The 21,433-nt window shown below is 39.6% G+C and overlaps 1 protein-coding gene and 1 pseudogene across 1 annotated transcript in view; one reads left to right on the top strand and one right to left on the bottom strand.

Annotated features, from left to right (window-relative positions):
• INO80D (INO80 complex subunit D) overlaps window positions 1-21,433 on the bottom strand; it is a 41,358-nt gene that overhangs the window by 10,751 nt on the left and 9,174 nt on the right. The window contains 4 exon segments of the mRNA XM_007469999.1: window positions 1-14; window positions 1,407-1,539; window positions 7,672-7,896; window positions 17,652-17,760. The exon segment at window positions 1-14 is cut by the window's left edge and continues 115 nt beyond it. Of these exon segments, the coding sequence (XP_007470061.1) occupies window positions 1-14; window positions 1,407-1,539; window positions 7,672-7,896; window positions 17,652-17,760 (481 nt within the window).
• Window positions 6,080-6,529, top strand: LOC103074391 (60S ribosomal protein L27a pseudogene; annotated as a pseudogene).

Below are 21,433 nucleotides of genomic sequence, written 5' to 3'. Positions count from 1 at the left end.
GTTCAAGAGGATATCTGGTTTTTTCTTAAGTTAGGAATAAAATACACTGAAACCATTTAATTTTTCGAGTTCTACATAAAATTTGTTTCTTCCCTAACTTGTGCTTAGTAAGTATAACTTTTATAATCTATAAAAGCGAAAGAACCAACCCAACTACTAATAATAGAAAAATGATAACAGTTGAGCTTATCATCTTTATTTCTCAGAATATACTTCTGAAGGAGTCTATTTTGCTAATGAGCTTCTAACATGAGTCTCCCATTGTGATTTATGGCCATTGTGATTTCTGTTATTTAGAGAAGCAGGGTCATTTCCTTCCTAACACATTGACTCCTAAAAGTTCCACTATGATGAAAAAAAACAAGCAAAAAACTTTCTTTTAAGGAAAACTTCTGCCTAAGATACTCATCAAGAATAAATATTTAAAGATATAATTACAAAAAACTTGACTACCCAAATGTGAATTTTTCATTTCACACTTCCAACACCAAACTCAAACTTATAACTTATGAAAAATTACTTTTAAATCAAAACTGTACTGTCAAAATTGGAACATCAGCTTTTTATCATCATCATTTTTAAGCATCTATACTTTTACCCAGCCACTAACTATATTTCCATAGATTTACTTTTTATCTATTAAGGAAATACCTTTCATTTTTCTTTTATGCATTTACGGTTAAGGCTATTTATAAAGCCTTTACTGCATAGAAACTACTGCTGAAAAAGCTGTGAAAATACAACACCAAGAACAGAAAGGAAGGCAAAAATCAGATAGAGAGCAAAGAAAAGTAACTGCAACTATATAAATTTTTAAAATGCTACTCAACTTCAAATGTTTAATAAAAGTGAAAGTAATAAGATTTCATAACCAGTCTGAAGCTCCTTAACATAGGTTTTCCTCAAGTATATCCTGTCTTAAGATATATTCTTTCCTAGTCAATGATGTTTGTTATCTTTCATCTCAAATCAGCACCATATTCTATAAAAATAGCAAATTAATCCCATACCAAAAAGTGTACTGTAAACCTGTATAACTTTCTTGGAAGACTAAAAACAGTTTTTGAATAATGGGACTTGACTTTCCCATCAATGAGTGTCATGGTTGCCTCATACAAACTACCTAGAACCACTGGAAGGACCAGAATCCTATTAACAAAATTTATTTAAGTGACAGCCACTGGAAAAACCTACTACTTGCTGTCAACTTTGCTCATTTTGATATGATTCTTGAATACAGAGTCACAATGATATAAGCAGAAAAAAACTATTCAGAGGACACAAAGAAAATCAGAAGTAATATAAAAATTATTTTCAATTATTACAGTTATGATTTCAAAAGCCATTCATCACTTGGCCTGAGAATGAAATATATCACCCCAATGAATTAGTACTTTTCAATGCACACTTGATTTAGTTAAGAGGATACGTTGGAAACAATGTCTGGTGAATGGAAGGGCTTTGTTGGTGCACTGTTCACCCTTCACGGTCCCACTGCATGCTGCTGGCTCCACCTCCTTCAACTTGGTCCGGCTTATGCTAAGAAACAAAAGCCACAAAACTGATTTTTAAAAATGGTTTAAGAATCCAGGGCAATTATTTAAATAATGTTACTACTCTGTAACACCCATATTTTTAACTACCTACATTATTTAAATGCAAATATGGGGGCTTCCCTGGTGGCACAGTGATTGAGAATCCGCCTGCCAATGCAGGGGACATGGGTTCGAGCCCTGGACTGGGAAGATTCCACGTGCCGCAGAGCAACTAAGCCCGTGTGCCACAACTACTGAGCCTGCGAGCCACACTACTGAGCCCCTGTGCCACAACTACTGAAGCCCGTGTGCCTAGAGCCCGTGCTCCACAACAAGAGAAGCCACCTCAGTGAGAAGCCCACGCACCGCAATGAAGAGTAGCCCCCACTTGACGCAACAAGAGAAAGCCCACACGCAGCAACGAAGACCCAACACAGCCATAAATAAATAAATAAATTTATTTTTTTAAAATGTAAATATGAATTACAATGACCAGTTCCAATACTTTTCCAACCTACTGACAAAACAAATATTACATTATAATTGGTCTCAGCTATGTCTGTTTTTGTTTTTTTGCTTTTTTAAGTGATATTTTGGTTCCTTTTACTTTACAAAGAGGCAGTAGAGAATAGTGATGAAGACCATGAGACTAGATCAGACAGACCTGGTTCTGAATCTCCGCTCTACCTCTTATTAGCTCTGTGACCTTGGGCAAGTTACTTAGCCTTGCTTAAGCCTCAATTTCCTCACCTGTAGAGTGGAGATAAGAGTACTTCTAGTTGACAGGCAAGCACCAAAAGACATAACACACCTAAAACACTTACCACATACAGTGTATAGTATGGTACGTAGATAGTAAAGAGTCAATGGTTGTTAGTCACCACTATCATCATCATCATCATCATTTTTTTTTCAGTTTATTTTTTTAACATCTTTATTGGAGTATAATTGCTTCATAATGGTGTGTTAGTTTCTGCTGTATAACAAAGTGAATCAGCTATATGTATATATATCTCCATATCCCCTCCCTCTTGCGTCTCCCTCCACCCCTCCCATTCCCACCCCTCTAGGTGGTCACAAAGCACTGAGCTGATCTCCCTGTGCTTTGCAGCTGCTTTCCACTAGCCATCTATTTTACATTTGGTAGTGTATATATGTCAATGATACTCTCTCACTTCATCCCAGTTTACCCTTCCCCCTCCCCGTGTCCTCAAGTCCATTCTTTACGTTTGCGCCTTTATTCCTGTCCTGCCTCGTCAAGCTGCTAAACAATACATCTGCAGAAAACTTAACCTAATACATGAGGAATGGGATACAGAACAGAAAGCTACGCAGTGAAGAATTTCCTTTCCACCCTTGTCTTGATTTGCTAGTTCCCACTCGCTCTATAATAAGTATTCTTTTTTTTTTTAAAGGAACTCCTTTATTTATTTATTTATTTATTTTTGGCTGTGTTGGGTCTTCCATTTCTGTGCGAGGGCTTTCTCTAGTTGCGGCGAGCAGGGGCCACTCTTCATCACGGTGCGCGGGCCTCTCAGTATCGCGGCCTCTCTTGTTGCGGAGCACAGGCTCCAGATGCGCAGGCTCAGTAATTGTGGCTCATGGGCCTAGTTGCTCCGCGGCATGTGGGATCCTCCCAGACCAGGGCTCGAACCCATGTCCTCTGCATTGGCAGGCAGATTCTCAACCACTACGCCACCAGGGAAGCCCAGTATTCATTTTATTAGTTTGTGATCCTTCCATAGTTTTATACAAATATTAAAAAAAATTAAAAATAAACAATATTTAAATTCTTGAAAGTATCAATATAAAAACTATGCTATCTATGTAATTATATAAAGCGTCACAAACTATTAGGCCTTTACACATGCCTGAGTATGGAAAAAGAATCTACTTAATGCACTGAGTCACAAGTCAGGCATCAAAAATAAAGAAATATTTTCAATTGTTTGTTTCTAATATCTTTCTAAGGATTTAAGTGGAATGATTTACACTAATTAGAGAAGGTCATATAGAATAAGTTACATATGAACTTATTACATAAAATCTAAATAAAAGAATATTTTCATTATAATTGTAACTTTCATATAAACAGTAAATGCAAATAGATGCTGCCGGGTGCTGCCATAGAAGTTGCTTTAATTAAGAGTTCTGCAAGGGCTTCCCTGGTGGCACAGAGGTTGAGAGTCCACGGGTTCATGCCCCAGTCCAGGAAGATCCCACATGCCGCGGGGTGGCTGGGCCCGTGAGCCATGGCTGCTGAGCCTGCGTGTCCGGAGCCCCGCGTATCGCAAAAAAAAAAAAGAGTTCTGCAAGATTTTTCAGATCACAAGAGTGAGGAACTAGGTCATTAAGCCCTGTAAAAAGAATACACACTTTCAAAAAAAACGAAGCTTTACTATTTTGGCAGCTAAGCCTAATTTCTCTTGGTCTAGATTTAAATAGAAGGTACCTCTCTATTTTGAATGGATAATTTTCATTGAACAGTTTAATAATTTGCTCAGCCAGCTACCAGGCCTAGTGTTACAACACGACCCTCACTTTCTTTACCCTAAACTTCAAAGTAAACCATTGGTTTCATTTTTTAAAATCACCATTATGTTCCAACTCACCAATCTTTCTCTTAAAATAAACCCAAAGTCAGAATTTCAATATCCCCATGGATAATTAAGGTAAAAATGCCTGCTGTGATGTTAGATATATTTTATTATCCAAATAATCCCAACCAAACAAAGGTTTTGATGTTAATATGAAAATATCTACGATGGGCTTCCCATTTGTATGCTCTACTGGATACCCCATTAAAAAGGAAGTTTTCACACAACCAACACTATCTCTCTGCAGGATTGTGGGTTACAAGATACTGAGATTTGGGTTTACATACTTTAAGTTATATCAATGACTTGTTCCACATATTCACCAATAAATATGACAAAGTTATTATATAAAGAACATTTTAATGTTGTTCAGTTTATATCTAAACTATATTTAAAGAATACCTATTAGAAGGTAGTCACTGTAGTTTTAATTTCTAAAATATTTAGTGACTTCCCTGATGGCGCAGTGGTTAATAATCTGCCTGCCAATGCAGGGGACTTGGGTTCGATCCCTGGTCTGGGAAGATCCCACATGCCGCAGAACAACTAAGCCCATGAGCCACAACTACTGAGCCTGTGCTCTAGAGCCCGCAGTCACTACTACTGAGCCGGCATGCTGCAACTACTGAAGCCTGCGTGCCTAGAGCCCGGGCTCCGCAACGAGAGAAGCCACAGCAATAAGAAGCCCACACACCGCAACGAAGAGTAGCCCCCACTCCCTGCAACTAGAGAAAGCCCACACACAGCAACGTAGCCAAAAATCAATAAATTTATAAATAAATAAAATATTTAACAGCGGGACTTCCTTGGCGGTCCAGTGGTTAAGACTCCACGCTTCCACTGCAGGGGGCGTGGGTTCAAGCCCAGGGAACTAAGATCCTGCATGCCGTGCAGCACAGCCAAAAAATTTTTAAAGAAATAAAATTTTAAAAATAAAATAAATAAAATAAAATATTTAACAGCAATCTTTTAAATGTCCTTTGCGGAACTAGGTCTTTGAGAACAAAAAATATTAAACACAGAGGACATTATTCAACTGACAGCTGATTTCTGCAAACCTAAAATATATGTAATGTAAAGCAGTTAGTTACTAATCACCAAGGAATGATTATGGCACACTGTCATATGATTATCAGTGATGCACTGAGCAATAAACTTTTTACTAATCATGGGAGACATAACCAAATGACATCACATAAATCTGAGAACTATAATCAAGTTCATCTTGGTGTTTGTTTTGTAATATACTTAGTTACCATGAAATTTTCTTAAAAACATCACTAAGGGTGGTTTGGGAGATGTTCTGAAAAGGAAGCAGTCGATTCTGCCAGTTAAAAATCATAGGCAAATACAGCTTCCACACAAACAGCAAATTGTCCCAAGCTCACAGTATAGTCTCTTTCATCTTTGACAGGGTCATAATAATATACGAGACCCGATATATACAATGGTCTACATCTAGATTGTTTCATGCTGGACAAAACTCAAATTTCTACTGAAATTATACTCTTGAAAGCATTATATAATATAAATGTTAGATACCATTATTTTAAAACCTATGTCAAACTGAGTGAGTTCTTTCAAGAAACAGAGAATAGACCTTCACTTGTTCAATTCTATTCATTCATTCATCAACACTGGAGATTAAAAACAAAATATACATTGTTCCTGCCCTCATAGAAACCACTGTCTAGCATGACAGACAGACATTAATGTAAGTATAAATTCTACAGTGAAGCAGAGTACAGAGCACAGCAGCATATATATCGGGGGACCCAACACAGTGGAATCTGGGAATGTTTCTCTGAGAAAGGCAAGTCTCTGAGTAAGATGTAAGCTAGGATGTTCTAAGATGTTCTATGATGTTCTATGACAGACACTACCTCCATTACAGGGGACTGGGAGCTCTTAAGAGTGAGGGGCGCTTTTCTCGTTTCGGCCGCCGACATGCCATCCACACTAAGGAAGACCCGGAAACTTAGGGGCCACGTGAGCCACGGCCATGGCCGCATCAGCAAACACCGGAAGCACCCGGGAGGCCGCGGTAATGCTGGTGGCATGCATCACCACAGGATCAACTTCGACAAACATCACCCAGGATACTTTGGGAAAGTTGGTATGAGGCATTACCACTTAAAGGGGAGCCAGAGCTTCTGCCCAACTGTCAACCTTGATAAATTGTGGACCTTGGTCAGTGAGCAGACACTGGTAAATGCTGCCAAGAACAAGAATATGGAGCTGCTCCTATCACTGACGTGGTGCGATCGGGTTACTACAAAGTTCTGGGGAAGGGAAAGCTCCCAAAGCAGCCTGTCCGTTGTGAAGGCCAAATTCTTCAGCAGAAGAGCTGAGGAGAAAATTAAGGGTGTCGGTGGGGCTTGTGTCCTGGTAGCCTGAAGCCACATGGTGGGAGATTCATTAAATGATAACAAGTGTTTTTAAAAAAAAAAAAAAGAGTGAGGGGAAATACTCCAGGCTGCAACCACTATGGAGGTATATTAGATGTACATACACAGTTTCAAACAACTTAAATATGCCAAGAAGCAGAAAAATCTTAAGGGCATAGTACTTTTGGAGATACCCAACTGAAAAATAGGTTATTTTTTTACAGCAAATATAATGAAAACCAAATTACACAAAATGAAAATGAAATTTCAAAAATTATATAGCTATGTAAGGAATACGATCAATAGCTACAAAGCAAAGGTTAATTTTTAGTTTTCTGCTTGTTTTAAACCCTTTTTTCCTCAAATGACTCATGCATGATCACTACAGAAAAATTAAAATACACAGACTACAAATTTTTTTAAATTTTATCAATAATCCCACCAACTAGAGATAACCACTGGTAATATTTAGGTATATAAACCCCGAAATGTTTTATCTGTATAATGTTTATTTGTGCGTGTGCACACGCATGCACACACACAGAAGAAGACTAGAAGGAGACAGAATCAAAATGTTCACAGTGCTTGGTCTGTTTTGTGAATGGTGACATTATGGTGATTTTCTGCCTTTTTCTATATTTTTCAAATTTTCACAGTAAGCAAGTATCATCATTATAAACAGAAAGGATTCTCCCCCCAAAGAAATCCAATGTAATAAAACATTTTGAATACATGATATATGGGATTATGTGGATATTAACAGAAAATACAATGGAAAGAAAATTTTAAAATAAGTAAAGAACATACAATACCACTTTTGTGGTTTAAAAAAAAAACTAAATATTACTTTTAAATAACACAAAATTTCTAAGCATTGTATTTTTTTAAAGACAGGTAACATTCTCAAATCCTCTACTGAATAAATTCTAATCAAACTCCAGCAAAATTATAGTAATACTTTACTTTTATTGTCACCTCACGGCAGGATTATTTTGCCATCATAGAACTTTGAGCAACAAAACCAAAACACAATGCTTGAATATTTCAAGATAATATGCCCACCACTCATTGTGTCTCGACTATCCTCTCAAAAATTAGAGAACACAGACTGAGGTGAGCTCTTAGAAAGAGGTAGTAGTGTGAGGCTCTGACCTGGTCCGACCGCATGCAGCTCTCTGTAGCTCCTGGATCAACTGGCCAGTACATTCTGGCTCTCTACTGGCCGCCTGCAGCAAAGCTTTCCTAAACGTGTGCCGGCATTTCTTTTGACGAGATTCTGCCCGCTCCAGGCGGCAGAGGTGCTTATATTTCTGCTGAAAGTAAGTGCAAAGTTGGGTCACCCTGGAGCTCCTACTCTCTGTATCATCATCATCCGACCTAGAGAGTGCAGGGAGAGAAGCAGAAAACTTGATTACACGTTAGGCTCATTTTAAAAAGGGGAAAAGCAGATGAGGAAGGGGGGCTGGATGCACAGGGCTGAAACTTGTGGCAGGGGACGTGGGTTCAATCCCTGGTTGGGGAACTAAGATCTCAGATGCTGTGGGACAACTAAGCCCATGCGCCACAACTACTGAGCCAGCGTGTTCTGGACCCCGCATGTTTTGGATCCCGCACAGTGCAACTAGAGAAGTCCACGCGCACAACAAAAGATCCCATGTGCTGCAACAAAGATCCCGTGTGCCACAATGAAGACCCGAAGCAACCAAATAATTAAAAAAAGAAAAAAGAGAAAGACAGACTTTGTCAACTGGGCAAGGAAGATGGAAGGGACAATAATCCCCCAGCTGTATTCACTGGCAAAGAGCAGGAAACAGGAGCAAGAGCAGATCTGGGGTAGGAAATAAATTCCATTTTAGACCTAGGTAATTTAAAGTACAGATGAGGGGCTTCCCTGGTGGCGCAGAGGTTAAGAATCCGCCTGCCAGTGCAGGTGACACGGGTTCGAGCCCTGGTCCGGGAAGATCCCACGTGCTGCGGAGCAGCTAAGTCCGTGCACCACAACTACTGAGCCTACGCTCTAGAGCCCGCGAGCCACAACTACTGAGCCCGCAAGCCACAACTACTTAGCTCGCGTGCCTAGAGCCCATGCTCTGCAACAAGAGAAGCCACAGCAATGAGAAACTCGCACACCACAACGAAGAGTAGCCCCCACTTGCTGCAACTAGAGAAAGCCCGGGCAGAGCAACGAAGACCCAATGCAGCCATAAATAAATAAATAAATTTATTTCTTTTAAAAAGTACAGATGAGGCAACATAGGGAGTGGTGGAAAAACAGTTGGAAATTATAAACTTGGGCGCGTTTAGAGAATAGATACAGATTTCAGAGTCAACGGCTAACAACTGGGAGTGACTAAAAGTAAAAGGCCACAGAGATAATAGAAAGAACACAACACATAAGGGCCATTATCACAGAAGAATTTGGTGACTGGGTATGAAGGATAAGAAAGTCAATAATGAATTTGAATTTGTATAACTAAGAGAATGGAAGCGCCATAACAGAAAGATGAAAGAAGAGAAACAGTAAGTCTTAGGGGAAAATAAAGCTAGGGTGGAAAATCAACTGCCAACATTGTTATTTAAAAAGACTCTTATTACTGCAGAGAAAATGGACTAGATGAGTGTTTCTCAAGTTAACCATGGAAAGATGCACCTGGATGTTGCACGTTACATCATGATAAAAATTTTCAAAGCTTACTCATAACTTCCAAAATTATCTTGCTGTGGTCCAGTAACAAGCAGTTTGCAGACTAGCACAGATCCACAGACCATCCTTGGCACTGTACTAAACTAGAAAATCTTCAAGATGTCTCCCACTTATAAGATGCTAGACATTAATATTTTGAATCTGGTTGCTGAGGAAGAGTAGCAAATTAGGAAGAGAAAGGCCAGTTCCCATAATGTGCCAGCAGTGACAAGGGCTGGTACCTACAGCATTTCTCAATATGTGTTAAGTTTCCTTCTTTCTTTAACTTTTCTCATCTGGGTGAAATGGAGACACAGCTGGCTCACCTAACTCCCATGGTCAAGAGAAAGAAATGATACATGTGAAATCACAATAAGTACAGGTATTATTATTAAGATGCTACTAATAGCTCCAAATAAATACAGAGCAGTAAATTCCAAACCTGATTTCGTAAAACTTCAAGCTTCTCAGTAATCTCAAGGCGTGACATGAAATTTTCCAAATAAAAGTCACTTTATTTTACTTTATTAAAACAACAAAAGAGCGAAAACTTCCCACAAAGAAAAGATTCATGACCAGATGGCTTCACTGGTGACGTATACAAAATGTTTAAAGAATTAGGGGACTTCCCTGATGGTCCAGTGGTTAAGACTCTGAGCTTCCACTGCAGGGGGCATGCGTTCAATCCCTGGTCGGGGAGCTAAGATCCCACATGCCACGCATATAAATAAATAAATATTAAGAAAAGAAAGCATAGTCAGAGCTGAGGGAAAAAAATAAGGCATAGACAGTTACACCTCAATAAAAAATAAATTTTTTTAAGTGACAGCAAAATAAAAACTTTTTCAGACTTTCAAAAGCTGAAAGAATTTATCACTGGAACACTTGCACTACAAGATATATTAAAGGAAAGCTCTCATACAGAAGAAAATGACATCGGATGGCAATCTGGAACTACTCAAAGAATAAAGAGCTCTCTAGAAATTGAAAAACGTGGGGGATTATAACATGGGTAGAAGTAAAATGTATGACAACTATAGCACAAAGGATGGGAAAGGAGAAATGTAAGAACACTGTCATACGGTTCTTATACATGAAGTGGTATAACACTTAAAGATACACGAAGGCAATTAAGTATGTATACTGTAAACCCTAAAGCAACCACTATAAAAGTAAAACAGAGGAATGCAGCTAATAAGCCAAGAAAGGAGATAAAATGAAATCATAAAAAATAATCAAAAAAGAAAAACAGGGGAAAAGACAAGAATAGGACGAATAGAAAACAAACAAAAGATGTTAGACTTAAATCCAATAGTATCAGTAATCACACTAAATTTAAATGGTCTAAATACCCCAAATAAAAAGTAGAGATTGTTAGAGTACATAAAAAAGCAAGACCTAACTATATGCGGCCAACAAGAAACCCACTTCAAATATAAAGACTAAAATAGGTTAAAAGTAAAAGGACTGGGGCTTCCCTGGTGGCGCAGTGGTTGAGAGTCCGCCTGCTGATGCAGGGGACACAGGTTCGTGCCCCGGTCCGGGAAGATCCCACATACCGCGGAATGGCTGGGCCCATGAGCCATGGCCGCTGAGCCTGCGCATCCAGAGCCTGTGCTCTGCAATGGGAGAGGCCATAACAGTGAGAGGCCCGCATAGAGAAAAAAAAAAAAAAAGTAAAAGGACTGAAAAAGATACCAAGTTAGCAGTAACCAAAAGAAAGCTGGAGTGGCTATACTAATATCACATAAAGTAAGATCTCAGAGCAAACACTATGACTGGGATAAAGAGCATCATTTTATAAAAATAAAAGGATCACTTCATCAAGAGAACAGAACAATCTTAAATGTTCATGTATCAAATAACAGAACTCATACAAAATGAGTGAAGTAAAAAGTGAAACAACTCATACAAATCAATAGCAAAAAGGCAAAAAATCCAATTTTGCAAAAGAAGACATACAGATGGCTAATAGGTATATAAAAAGATGCTCACCATAGTTAATCATCATTAAAATGCAAATCAAAACCACAATAAGATATCGCCTCACACCTGTTGGAATGGCTACTACCAAAAAGAAATAAGTGTTGGTGAGGATGTGGGGAAAAGGGACTCCTTGTACACTGTTGGTGGGAATGTAAATTGGAGCAGTCATAATGGGTAACAGTATGGAAGGTCCTCAAAAAATTAAAAATACAACAGAATTACCATATGATCCAGCAATCTCACTTCTGGGTAAACATAACCAAAGGAAATGAAATCACTGTCTCAAAGAGATATCAGCACCGCCAGGTTCACTGTATCATTATTCACAAAAGCTAAGATGTGGAAGCAACATAAGTGCCCACACACAGATGAATGGATAAAGAAATTGTATGATATGTATACAATGGAATATTATTCAGCCATAAAAAAAATGAAATGTTGCCATTCATGACATCATGGATGGACATCAAAGGCATTATGCTAAATGAAATAAGTCAGAAATAGAAACAAATACCATATGTTCTTCCTTATATTTGGAATCTTTAACAAAACAAAACAGGGACTTCCCTGGTGGTCCAGTGGGTAAGACTCTGCACTCCCAGTGCAGGGGGCCCTGGTTGGGGAACTGGATCCCGCATTCATGGTGCAACTAAGAAGCCCGCATGCTGTAAATAAGATCCTGCATGCCACAACTAAGACCCAGTGCAGCCAAAATAAACAAACAAAACAAAACAAACAAAAACCCCCATCAAGCTCATAGATACAGAGACTTAATTAGTGGTTGCCAGAGACAGGGGTAATGAGTAAGAATAATAGGTGAACTGTGTTTTGGGGGATTTGGTTTTATTTGTTTTTTAGTTTCCATAAATTTTTAAAAATTTATTTATTTTTGGCTGTACTGGGTCTTCATTGCTGTGCATGGGCTTTCTCTAGTTGTGGAGAACGGAGGCTACTCTTCGTTGCAGTGCACAGGCTTCTCATTGAGGTGGCTTCTCTTGTTACGGAGCACGGGCTCTAGGTGCACGGGCTTCCGTGGTTGTGGCATGCAGGCTCAGTAGTTGTGGCTCACGGGCTCTAGAGCACAGGCTCAGTAGTTGTGGAGCACGGGCTTAGTTGCTCTGTGGCATGTGGGATCTTCCCAGACCAGGGCTTGAACCCATGTCCCCTGCATTGGCAGGCAGATTCTTAACCACTGCACCACCAGGGAAGCCCAGTTTCAATAAACTGAATAATAAAAAACAATCCTGCTTAGTCTCTCACGGTAGAAATAAGACAGCAAAAGAAACTTTGTGAACAATGATACCAAGAGTCTTATTCAGGGGCTGAAGGTCGTCCTACTCTCCATCAACATTGCCTCACCCCATCTTTCACACCCAAGCATACATATACTGTTTTTATTGGCTACAAAGCAAATGTGATAATATTAAGGGATAGTTTAAAAATAAAGAATGTAATTTTCCAAAAAAAAGTGAGAGAACTAAAAGGAGAAATAATCAAATCCACAAATAGAGATTTCAACATCCCTTTCCAGTAACTGACAGAACAAAATGAAAGAAAATCACCAAAGATGAAAAGAAAGAAAATTAAAGAAGACCTGAATAACACTATCAACCAACTTGACTTAATTGACATTTACAGAACACTGTAATCTAAATGTGGTCTCTGAACACAGTACAATTAAATTAGAAACCAATTCCTGATAAATCCCCAAATATGTGGAAACTAAATATCACTTCTAAATAACCCATAGATCAAAGAAGACATCAAAAGGGATATTAGAGGGAATTCTCCGGTGGTCCAGTGGTTAGGACTCTACTCTCTCACTGCCAAGGGCCTAGGTTCAATCGCTATTCAGGGAACTAAGATCCCACAAGCCACGCAGCGTGACCAAAAAAAAAAGGGGGGGGGGGGGGCGGTAATTAGAAAATATTTTGAATTGAATAAAAATGAAAACATGTCATATCAAAATTTGTGGGATGCTGCTAAAACCAGTGTTTAGAGGGAAATGTATAGCACCAAGCATCTATGTTAGAAAACAAGAAGGACTTCCCTGGTGATGCAGTGGTTAAGAATCTGCCTGCCAGTACAGGGGACATGGGTTTGATCCCCGGTCTGGGAAGATCCCACATGCCGTGAAGCAACTAAGCCCATGAGCCACAACTGAGCCCACGTGCCACAACTACTGAAGCCCGCGTGCTGCAACTACTGAAGCCCATGCGCCCAGAGCCCGTGCTCCGCAACAAGAGAAGCTACTATAATGAGAAGTCCACGCACCGCAACAAAGAGTAGCCCCCACTCGCCACAACTAGAGAAAACCCTCACACAGCAACCAAGACCCAATGCAGCCAAAATTAAAATTAAAAAAAAGAAAACAAGAAATATCTCAGATTTAACTGATTTAAGCTATTACCTTAAAAACATCAAAAAATTAAAGCCAAACAAAAGGAAACAAAGAGCAGAAAGCAATGAAACAAAAAACAAGAAATTTTTAAAAAATCAATGAAACCAAAAGCTTTCTTCAAAAAGATTAAAGTCTGGGCTTTCCTGGTGGTGCAGTGGTTGACAGTCCGCCTGCCGATGCAGGGGACACGGGTTCGTGCCCTGGTCTGGGAGGATCCCACATGCTGCCGAGCGGCTGGGCCATGAGCCATGGCCGCTGAGCCTGCGCGTCCGGAGCCTGTGCTCCGCAACGGGAGAGGCCACAACAGTGAGAGGCCCGCGTACCACAAAAAAAAAAAAGATTAAAATCTATTTGAAGCTATTTTTTTATATTTATTGATTTATTTTTTGGCTGTGTTTGGTCTTTGTTGCTGTGCGTGGGTTTTCTCTAGCTGTGGCGAGTGGGGGCTACTCTTCGTTGTGGTGTGCGGGTTTCTCATTGCTGTGGCTTCTCTTGTTGTGGAGCACAGGCTCTAGGCGCTCGGCTTCAGTAGTTGTGGCTCAGCGGGCTCTAGAGCACAGGCTCAGTAGTTATGGTGCATGGGCTTAGTTGCTCCGTGGCATGTGGGATATTCGCAGACCAGGGTTCGAACCCGTGTCCCCTGCATTGGCAGGCAGATTCTTAACCACTGCCCCACCAGGGAAATCCCTATTTGAAGCTATTTTAATTAAAACTTTGAAGTTATTTGCACAAGGACAAACAGGCCAATGGAAGAGATTAGAAAATGCACAAACAGACATACACATATATGTCAAGGCTTCCAATGCAATGAAATATAAGTGTTCAATAAATAGTGTTGCTTAAATAGAAAAGCCATATGGAAAAAAAAAAAAGATCCTTGGCCCTAACTCACATCATATATAAAATATACAAAAAAAAATTCCAGAAAGATTGTCAGTGAAACAATAAAGCTTCTAGAAGATAATATGAGAAAATAGCTTCATGACCCTGGGGTAAGCAGTGATTTCTTAAATAGGTCACAAATTAACCATAAAGGAAAAAACTAATAACCTGTACCCATTGAAATTAAGAACTTTATTCTATCAAAGACATCATTAGGAATGTGAAAAGGGAAGTTACTGGCAGTACTTACTGTTCTGTAACACTACATTTAAGATACCAACTTATTTCTGCTACTGAGAGACCTAAGTAAAATCCTAAGAGCTCCACTTTGGCATATGCATCTACAACTAAACTAAGTAACCAAGGAACCTCTGCCAAAACAGGGCCAAATTTTCTCCCCAAATTTCTTCAAGTACAATTTTGGTTTAGGAAGAAAGCTCATGAAAAGGTTCTTTGGGGGGAATGTAGCAATCACGCCACTGTGCCTTTTTTTCCCCCAAAACACAGTGAACTCACTGAGCATTTTAAATGGCAAAACCTTGAGAAATATCACATGGCAAAAACTTCTTGAAGATATAATGGACAGGCTGGGTAGGGCCAATTTTCTACAGCTCTCCATTTTCTATTACACTGAAGCACAACAAGAAGCTGGAATAAAGTAGTTCTATAGGTCGTCTAAAAAAAAAAGGACAGAGGTTCCTGTGAGAGAGCACAGTGGCAGATGCAGATGTGCAGTTGCAGGCACAGAAGGGATGGTAAACCAACGCAATCCCAGTTTCACCCAAGGAAAAGAATGTAGTGCCCCATGCCTGAAGCATAATACTAGATCAACAAGAATATGCTGAACAAGTGAATAAACAAATGAGTGAAGAGGAAAAGATTAAAGGGACAGCTGGGCAGGAAGCAAGGAAAATTGCTTGTAAAAAGGAGAAATATATACTGAAGCAAAAGAAGAGCCAGGAAAGCAGAGTATCGCGGTCAAAGTCAAAGAGGAAGCAAGTTAGCCAAACTGGCCAAGAAAGTAAAACGCTACAGAGATGAAGACAAAGCTGATGGTCACATGTCTGTAACAGCAAAAGAAATATTCTGAGAACTGCACTAGAAGGCAGAAATAGAATATACATTGCTCCCAATCAAGGGCAAATACTCCCAATACTAATGTTCAGGTAATTTTCAGAATTAAAATAGGATTCTTAGCTATCATTTATCATTTCCCATGAAGCAGGTATTGTGCCGAGCATTTAGTTATGTTACCTATTTATAGCATTTGGAAAATTAACCCAAGATATCCCAAGTTAAGCTAAGCCGATTTGAATATCAACCTCAGGAAGCACGGTTGATATTATCTATAACTTAGAAAGCTTAAGCTCAATCTGAAAACAGGAAATGCTAATGGTGAGGAAAGTCTTAAATGACATATAAAATGGGATCTCAGAGAGAAAAAAAATATATAGCATTTTCCAATAGTAACTAGGAGACAGGGGAGACAGGGACAACTATACGGGATATAAAGCCCAAGAGTGGAAATGGAGGCATGAGGCTGTTATAGTTTAATGACACTGACCATTAATAAATCCAGTTAACTCTCCTTGCTCTAATTCCATGTCCAAATAAGCTTCTGACTATAATTTGCATCCCACACAGTTTTGCTTAGTGAATATCTGTACCACTTAATGATGATACTTCCTACTAAAAACTGTCATTTTGGCTTATACATTAGCCTCTAGTGAATCAGCTCCCTAAGCCTATTCATTTCTGGGTGTACTAACAAACCACATTTTTAAGCCTATAAATTCAGAAACCGGACCTTAGAAGGTATATGCATACTATGACACTGTGAAATTCTAGGAGTCAGCCTGGGTGCAGACAGTCTCCCCTCTGTCTTGCTGAACACACATTCAAACCACAGTACTTAATTGAAAATAATAATTAGCTGAGTCTGTGAATCATCTTTTAGCCCCACAGAAGGATCTATCTCAGTCCTGTCACACCGCACCAAGCATATACCTATGAAGCTGAGGCAGTCCCCTGAAAGAGAACTAGTCGTCTTCTTACCACTGAAGGGGCTGGGCATTAACCTACAGCTTTCTGATAAGGTAGATAGAGAACCTCTAACAAGATTATTTCAAAAAAATATTTTAACACAGAAATATTCAGTGCATTAGAAATATCAGAGAATGGTTAGGGATTTCCCTGGTGGCACAGTGGTTAAGAGTCTGCCTGCCAATGCAGGGGACACAGGTTCGAGCCCTGGTCCGGGAAGATCCCACATGCTGTGGAGGAACTAAGCCCGTGCGCCACAAATACTGAGCCTGTGCTTTAGAGCCCACGAGCCACAACTACTGAAGCCCTTGCGCCACAACTACTGAAGCCCGTGCTCTGCAACAAGAGAAGCCACCGCAATGAGAGGCCCGCGCACCGCAACAAAGAGTAGCCCTCACTCGCCACAACTAGAGAAAGTCCTCGCACAGCAAAGAAGACCCAACACAGCCATAAATAAATAAATTTATCTTTAAAAAATAAAATGAGGGCTTCCCTGGTGGCGCAGTGGTTAAGAATCCATCTGCCAATGCAGGGGACACGGGTTTGAGCCCTGGTCTGGGAAGATCCCACATGCCGTGGAGCAACTAAGCCCATGTGCCACAACTACTGAGCCTGCGCTCTAGAGCCCATGAGCCACAACTACTGAGCCCGCATGCCTAGAGCCCATGCTCCACAACAAAAGAAGTCACTGCAATAAGAAGCCCGCACACCAGAATGAAGACTAGGCCCCACTCGCTGCAACTAGAGAAAGCCCACACACAGCAACGGAGACCCAACGCAGCCAAAAATAAATAAATAAGCTTATTTAAAAAATAAAAATAAAATAAAATGAAATTAGCACATATAGGAAAAATCAATCTACTACAGTGGAAATTTAAGAATAAAAAGAGGGCTTCCCTGGTGGCGCAGTGGTTGAGGGTCCGCCTGCCGATGCAGGGGACGCGGGCTCGTGCCCCGGTCCGGGAGGATCCCACATGCCGCGGAGCGGCTGGGCCCGTGAGCCATGGCCGCTGAGCCTGCGCGTCCGGAGCCTGTGCTCCGCAACGGGAGAGGCCACAACAGTGAGAGGCCCGGGTACCGCAACAAAAAAAAAAAAAAAAAAAAAAAAAAAGAATGAAAATTAAAAGGAAGACTCACGTGTGTCTTTCGTATCTGAGGGTCTCTCGGATGGACCAGGCAACCTGGTATGGCGAGGCCTGCTCCGAGTCCTCCAGTTCGTCTCCACTCTCTTCAGACCAGTCCAACCCTAGGACGGAGGAGAGGATGTGGCAAGTTAGAAAAAATTAACATTTATTTAAAATTTAGATAAAAAGCTACGTGAGATACATAACCTGACACCTATAGCAAGTGTTATCATAGTGTGAATAAATCCCTCCTGATGAGTTTCAGCCCTGTTCTGGCAAAGGTATTAATAATGAATGTATGACATGCACTCGCATTTAAAATAATGACATTACAACAAAAAGGCTATATTCCACGGATGAACTTCTTTCGCCAGATGCTTCACAAATGGAGTAGACACAACACAAAGCAAAGAGAGAGTTCAAGTCAAAAAAAGGGGTAGAATTTCTTAAGTATCAAAACGTTATACACTAAAATAATGCCGAAAAACATAAAACATATTCAAGACGACAGGAAAAGAAGCCTAATGCATGTTCAGGCAAGAAAAAGTCAAACGGTGCCAGTGGACTCATGCTATACCTCAACAAGGAAGGGGCCTAGAATATATTGTGAAAGGCAGGCACACTCCATCCCCTTTTCCCAACAACATCTCTGGAGGAAAGGACACCATCCACTAGGCAGGGCCATTCCCAGGCTCTTGCCCCCTACAGGAAGAGGGAAGGGCAGGATGGCAATGTTCTATTTCTAGTATCGCTTGGGGTTTCTTTCAGATCTTTTAAACAAGAGCTGTCACATTTTGAGTTCCATTTGGAAAACAAGGTTAGAGGGAAAAGTAGAGAAATACAGTATAATAACACTGATTTATTTTGTTAAATCCTATTATTTTTAATGACTGGATAATTGTTAGCTTCCAACATACAGGTTTTGCCTTTTCTTTTTTTCTTTTTTTTTTGGCCACACAGCAGAGTATGTGCGATCCTAGTTCCCCGACCAGGGATCGAACCTGTGCCCCCTGCAGTGGAAGCACAGCATCTTAACCATCTGACCGCTAGGGAAGTCCCAAAGGTTTTGCCTTTTTAATTTTGTATCTTGAAGAGGTCTTAAATACTGATGTTGCATAGCCTAAAATACAACAGTGTGTGGACTACATAACCTTAATAAACTCATACCACTATGAAACTTTAATTAGATACCTTGATGACTAGTATTCTATGTCTTCCTTCTTGAGACCCTCAAAAATCAAAAGACCATCTTCATTAGGCACAGTTAGTTAAAAAGGACCTCACAGATTTCTTCCATAATTTAAATGAGTTTACATGTGCCAAATTGGGAAATTAAGAAAAGGTTAATTGAAATGCAAATTATAAATGCTTAAAATTAAATATTGCCATCGGCATAAAGAAACGCCAAATCTAGTCCCAAGATGACTATTCAAAATGTCAGGTCATCTTAAAAAGTAAGTTACTTTCTCTAACTAAAATAATTAGTAGTTTGTTAAAGAGTAAATAAAAAAAAACAAAACAAATAAGTGACCACATCATCACCTTCAGGATGTTGAAAGGTGAGATCTTTCAAACACAAAGTGACACTCAAGGCACCTTTAAAAATTAGAACATGAGTTGTTATTTTTTTATATTTTCTGTAGAAGTCATAATAATGTCTACTAAGATACCCATGCTTTCTCTGAAAAAGTCAAGATCTAAGTCATAAGAAGTAAGATGGAAGTGTTTCTCCTGTTGTAAAATTAACTGTCCAATAAAGCAAACCTTTGATCTTGGCTTCATTATCACTAGTTTCAACGTAACTAATTGAGATAACCAGCCCCAACAGGACTGTAGAAGCCAATTAAATACTGCATTTTTCTTTAAGTATTCTTTGCTGACATGAATGCAGAGTACACTTGGTTATAATAGTGCACTGTAATTTCTGGTTTCTCCAAAATAAACTGTTTTAAAAATCTGGGTCCCTCATATGCATGAATAAAAAAGACAATACTTTTCTATGAGTTTTAGTTCTGTTCAAAATGATTGAAAGTCAGCCCTCAACACAACATAAAATTTCATAGTTTCAAAAGCTAAAATATTATCAGCATCTAGAAATAAACAGAAATATAAATTAAAATTTAGCAGATGATATGGGTAAAAGGTAGAATAAAAGGCAAACATTTGGAAAGAAAAGTTAGATCTCTGCCTCAAAACTAACGCCTAATGAGTTCCAAACAGATGACTAAAATAATAAAAGGGCTAAAAGAAAATATAGGTGAACATATTTATATACTCTTGGAATGAAGAGAGCCTAAAAAAGAGAAAAAAAAAACCTGATTCAGAAGGAAGAAATTTTTAAAAAGAGAGAATACATAAAAAAATTTAACCTCTAAATTCCAAAACCTTTGTAGTAGATACTAAAAGCAAGTAACAAATGGGAGTGAGGAGAGGTTTTGCAACAAACATTAAATAAGTATAAAAAGCTCTTACACCTATCAATAAAAAAGAGAAATGCTTAAATAAAAATGGATGAAAAAACTGACAAGATAAAACAGGAAATACATACGTCCCAAAAAAGTAGTATGAACCAATATTCAAAACTACCTTATTAATCTAAAAGAGCAGTCCTTACTCAAAAGTATGGCCCACATACTTTCAGGGGTCCCTGAAACCCTTTTTAGGGAGATGCTTAGGTCAACACTATCTTCAAAACAATACCAAAATGTTATTTGCCTTTTTTACTGTGTTGACATTTACACTGATGGTAAAAACAACAACAAAAAACCCATGGTGGGTGAAACTGCTGACACCTTAGCATGAATCAAGGCAGGGGCACAAAACTGTACTGGTTGTCAATATATATTCCATACTATGACTTGCAATTAAATGAAAACAAGTATACAAAAAACAATTTAAGACCATCCTTGATAAAGCACTCATTTATTAAAGACTTTATTTGATTAAATCTTGATTCTTGTGTATATGTCTTTATGATGCTGTGTGTGATGAAATGTGAGGTATATATAAAGCACCTCTACTGCATCCGAAGAAAGTACAGCAGCTGTCTTGAGGAAAAGCACTTTGTAGGACTCTTAGCTGTGACCTGAACTAGCTGCTTTTCCCTCATTCAACACCAATTTTATTTGAAAGAGTGACTGACAGACAAACTATTAGCTTCTGGCAGTCATTTTTTCTAAAATGAACACAGTGAAACCATCACCCCAAGGAAAACAATGAACAGTATTTGTTGCCAATGGTAACATTCAAATGTTCACCTGAGGGCTTCCCTGGTGGCGCAGTGCTTGAGAGTCCGCCTGCCGATGCAGGAGACGCGGGTTCGTGCCCCGTTTCGGGAGGATCCCACATGCCGCGGAGCGGCTGGGCCCGTGAGCCATGGCCGCTGGGCCTGCGCGTCCGGAGCCTGTGCTCCGCAAATGGGAGAGGCCACGACAGTGAGAGGCCCGCATAACGCAAGAAAAAAAAAAAAATGTTCACCTGAAAGCTCAGTTTTGGGGGAAAACTTGAATTTATCACTGACAGTATGACAAATACCTAAGAGTTGGACTTCTCCGATAAGACTGGTGTTAATATTAATGAATGCAATCTAAAATTTTTGTATAATGAAACGTGTCAACATTTGGGACATCTGTGTAACTCAGTAGAGCAATATCTTCCAAATGACCAACATACGATGTTACAACATCATGCATGGGTAAAATATTCATTCAAAAATCAATGGAGGGGCTTCCCTGGTGGCGCAGTGCTTGAGAGTCCGCCTGCCGATGCAGGAGACGCGGGTTCGTGCCCCGTTTC

The sequence above is a fragment of the Lipotes vexillifer genome, unplaced genomic scaffold (genome assembly GCF_000442215.2).
Source record: "Lipotes vexillifer unplaced genomic scaffold, Lipotes_vexillifer_v1.1 scaffold341, whole genome shotgun sequence".
Lineage (NCBI taxonomy): Eukaryota > Metazoa > Chordata > Mammalia > Artiodactyla > Lipotidae > Lipotes > Lipotes vexillifer.
This window is presented reverse-complemented; position numbering and strand designations above follow the sequence as displayed.